We start from the raw sequence: 3,344 nt of genomic DNA on the forward strand, positions 1-3,344 counted from the left end.
CTCTCTATACTAAAATTATCAATAATAACATGTTTAAAAATCATATATATTTTATGGGGGCACTGTTTATATTGAGACCATTTGTTTTCTATATATTCGCCCTCATCAACTTTATTACTGGTCTCTTATTTACAGTTAAACTTTGCCCAATGACAAAAATCAAGTAAGTCAGAGACATACCTGTGATCCACTTGCATCAAAAAGTATATGCACAGATGTTTTGGCAACTGAAATACTTTGTTTTCTGGTAAATTCCTAAAATTAAGTTAATTCAAAGTGATGTCATTTTCTTCATTTTCTGTGCAGTTTTCCCAATACCAGTTTGTTTCCACTTAATGCAATTTTTTCCTGTTTTCTTCCAAAATTGCCAAATTATCCCAGATCATTACTTCGCATATATAAATACCTTCTCAGACCACTTCAATTACTCCCCACTAACCACAATCTCTGTAGCTTGTCACTTTGTTCCCTGTACAAAGGCTCTTCACAAATATATTCTCTCATATTCTTTAATACAAATCTTTTGCACTATCCAAACTTGTCAATAGAGTATCTCCCCAAAACGGCACAAAAATTTTTACCTTAGAGTCTCAGTTAAATATCTAGCTTATAATGTCTTCCACAATCCTGGAAAGTATCTCATCTAAATCCTATCTTCAACTCAAAGGCCATTTCAAGCCCCATCTCACAATAATGCCTTACTTTCAAACCTGACTCTTAATAAGCATTCTCTTTCCTCAACTTCTATAATTCATTTTGCCTATGCCTACTTACTTCTTCTGAAGTATCATTTGTGTAATTCTCACAATGTTTAATATCTTAAAAATAGTGCTTTTTCTCAATTTACTTTTTAAACACCTGGCAGGAATTCATTAAGAATGTTTTGAGCCCTTTTGCTGCTAATTTTGTCATCTGAAATACTTTCTAATAGGTATCTCAAAGAATATGCCTAACAAGCTGATAGCTATTCCACAGTACAAATTTAAAGAACATCTATGTGTCACTTTAAGAATTCTAAAATGGAATAAAAAAAAGCAATGAAGCCTGTAGCCCCAGAGTTTCCAAAAATAGTAAATACATATTAAAAGGAGTTTAAAAACTTACCCTATATTTATTTGCACCAAAAATTTTTTGAGTCACATTACTGATTTCTAATGATGCATCAAAATACAAAAACAATTCTTTTCCTTCTTTTTTACTAATTTTTATAATATTTTTCATAATTATGGTCAGCAGCTTCTTTGATTCTCTCACTGTACACAAACAAATCACTCTATTAGTTTACCTCAATTTCTATGATACTACTCAATAAGTATACTATTAATAAGAAAAGTATGCAGCATATTAATTAAAATTAGAATCAAATTCAAACTAAGAATCAAAAAGTGTTTAAATTAATCAATTCTGACACTAACTACCTATGTAAACAAATCAAGTCAATTTACCTGTTAGAATCTCAGTGTCCTGACCTATAACTTACAGGCTAATGCCATAACTAATAAGATAGAACCTCAAATAGGTCCTAGACCCTAATAGATTCTTAATAAAATATTCCTTGAACATATCTGAGAAAACTGTTTTCTTAATTTTAAAAAGGCAAACAAAAACAATAACTTTAATTCCATCCAATTACTATATTTCTAGGCATAGGCATCTATTCAAACATTTACATTAAATCCACAAAAGTTATCAATATGTTGAAAGTAAATAATAATATTTGCTAAAAAATAAGCATCAGGAAATTATGAGGTGAGGTTTAGTCCTTATCCTTGATGAATTTACCAATCCAGTAAAAAGAAAATATAAGTGCCAATTTAAAAGAGGTGTTCACACTCTATCCCTCTAAAAAGTTACCAAAAAATTACGGGGCACCCAATTAGTGTGCCTGTATTATGGATTAAAGCCCCAGCACCAGGAGCCACCATGCTCCTGTCCTGCCTCTCTGGAGGGGCTCCTGTTGTTGGCTGAGAAGACTCCACACTTGCCTCCAGTGTATACTTTTGGGCCAGAAGAAAACATCCTGAGGGAGAAAGACCACACAGGGTAGGCAAATTTATCTCTGCATCTGAAAAAGATCTGAAGGCCACTCCATGGTGATCTACCATAAGAGACAAATGTCCCTAGAGGCTATAAAATGTTCTGATTCTTCTGAGGCTTGCCCAAACAGAAAATGTTTTATTTGCTTTTGTAAGTATAGGGTCATGAAAATTCCACAGTAATGACCTTTGAAGGTATCAAGAATTATTTATTGCTTGAAGGTAGTGGTGACATAGTTTCAAAGTCAAAGAGTGCTAGTAGTTTAAAAAAAAAAAAAAAAAGTCATGTGAATTCAACAGTAAGTTTTCAGGTTTCAGAGATGAAAATTTAGGCGGCTTTAAAGATGGCAATGTTTCATGCTATAATAATGAAGACTAAAACATTTATAATCCTTATGGATATTTTTGTTGATTGGTATATCCCTCTGATACACATTTGATTTTTATTCCTGCAGCCTGCTGTGAACTTGTATTAAATGCAATGTTTGCTTTTGTTGCTTATATGCAGATGGTATTAGAGTTACTTCGAATTTATTATTTTGCTGAATGCTTTGTGCCTATCTGTACAAAACTTTGTCTACGTATGTTGTGAATATCCACACAGAAATTGTTAATATTTGTTATATCTTACTGATTGCTTTGTTGAAGTTTCTGATGTTTTCTCTGACCACCTGGACTGTATCATGGCTTCCTTTGCTTTTTAATTAGTTAGCAATATTACTGAAATTCCAAAAAACCTCCTGTTTTGTTGCTTGCTATGATATCCAAGTGTTTATGAATATCAACATATCAAGATTTTATAATATGTCTAGATACTTCTATGGGATTCCAGTATACTATACTTACGCAAATATTATATGCTTTCTTCTATAAAACCATTTTAAAAAACCTTTTAATTCACACTTAAAGAACTTAAATTTTTATAAAAGCATCCTCATAAAATGAGTTATATATTGGCAAATGTATCTTGAAAACCAAGCTTTAAGCTGTATCATTAAATATATGAAAATAACTCTTCATCCAATTACATGAACCTAGATTTGGTGAGATGCAAAAGACAACTTTATCAGGAAGTGATGGCAATGATTAACATGAATCACTTCAAGTTAAGGAAACATGAAACAAAGAGATTCAAAAGATATTAAGGGGCAGAAATGAATGAACATGGAAAGTAATTAATTAGAGGAGAGAAAAAAGTTAAGAATGGCTTTTATATTTTAGGAACCTGACAGATTATCATCCCATTTGTGAAGATAGAAATAGAGGAGGTACTCTTTAAAGTATGGTTTCAGATTTGGGTTTTAGATA

At 31.7% G+C, this 3,344-nt stretch overlaps 1 protein-coding gene across 1 annotated transcript in view; it reads right to left on the minus strand.

Moving 5' to 3' along the window:
* SYCP2 (synaptonemal complex protein 2) overlaps window positions 1–3,344 on the minus strand; it is an 84,263-nt gene that overhangs the window by 52,002 nt on the left and 28,917 nt on the right. The window contains 2 exon segments of the mRNA XM_012656472.1: window positions 181–255; window positions 1,105–1,253. Of these exon segments, the coding sequence (XP_012511926.1) occupies window positions 181–255; window positions 1,105–1,253 (224 nt within the window).

Source organism: Propithecus coquereli, unplaced genomic scaffold, assembly GCF_000956105.1.
Source record: "Propithecus coquereli isolate 6110/MARCELLA unplaced genomic scaffold, Pcoq_1.0 Scaffold503, whole genome shotgun sequence".
NCBI classification, from domain to species: Eukaryota; Metazoa; Chordata; class Mammalia; order Primates; family Indriidae; genus Propithecus; species Propithecus coquereli.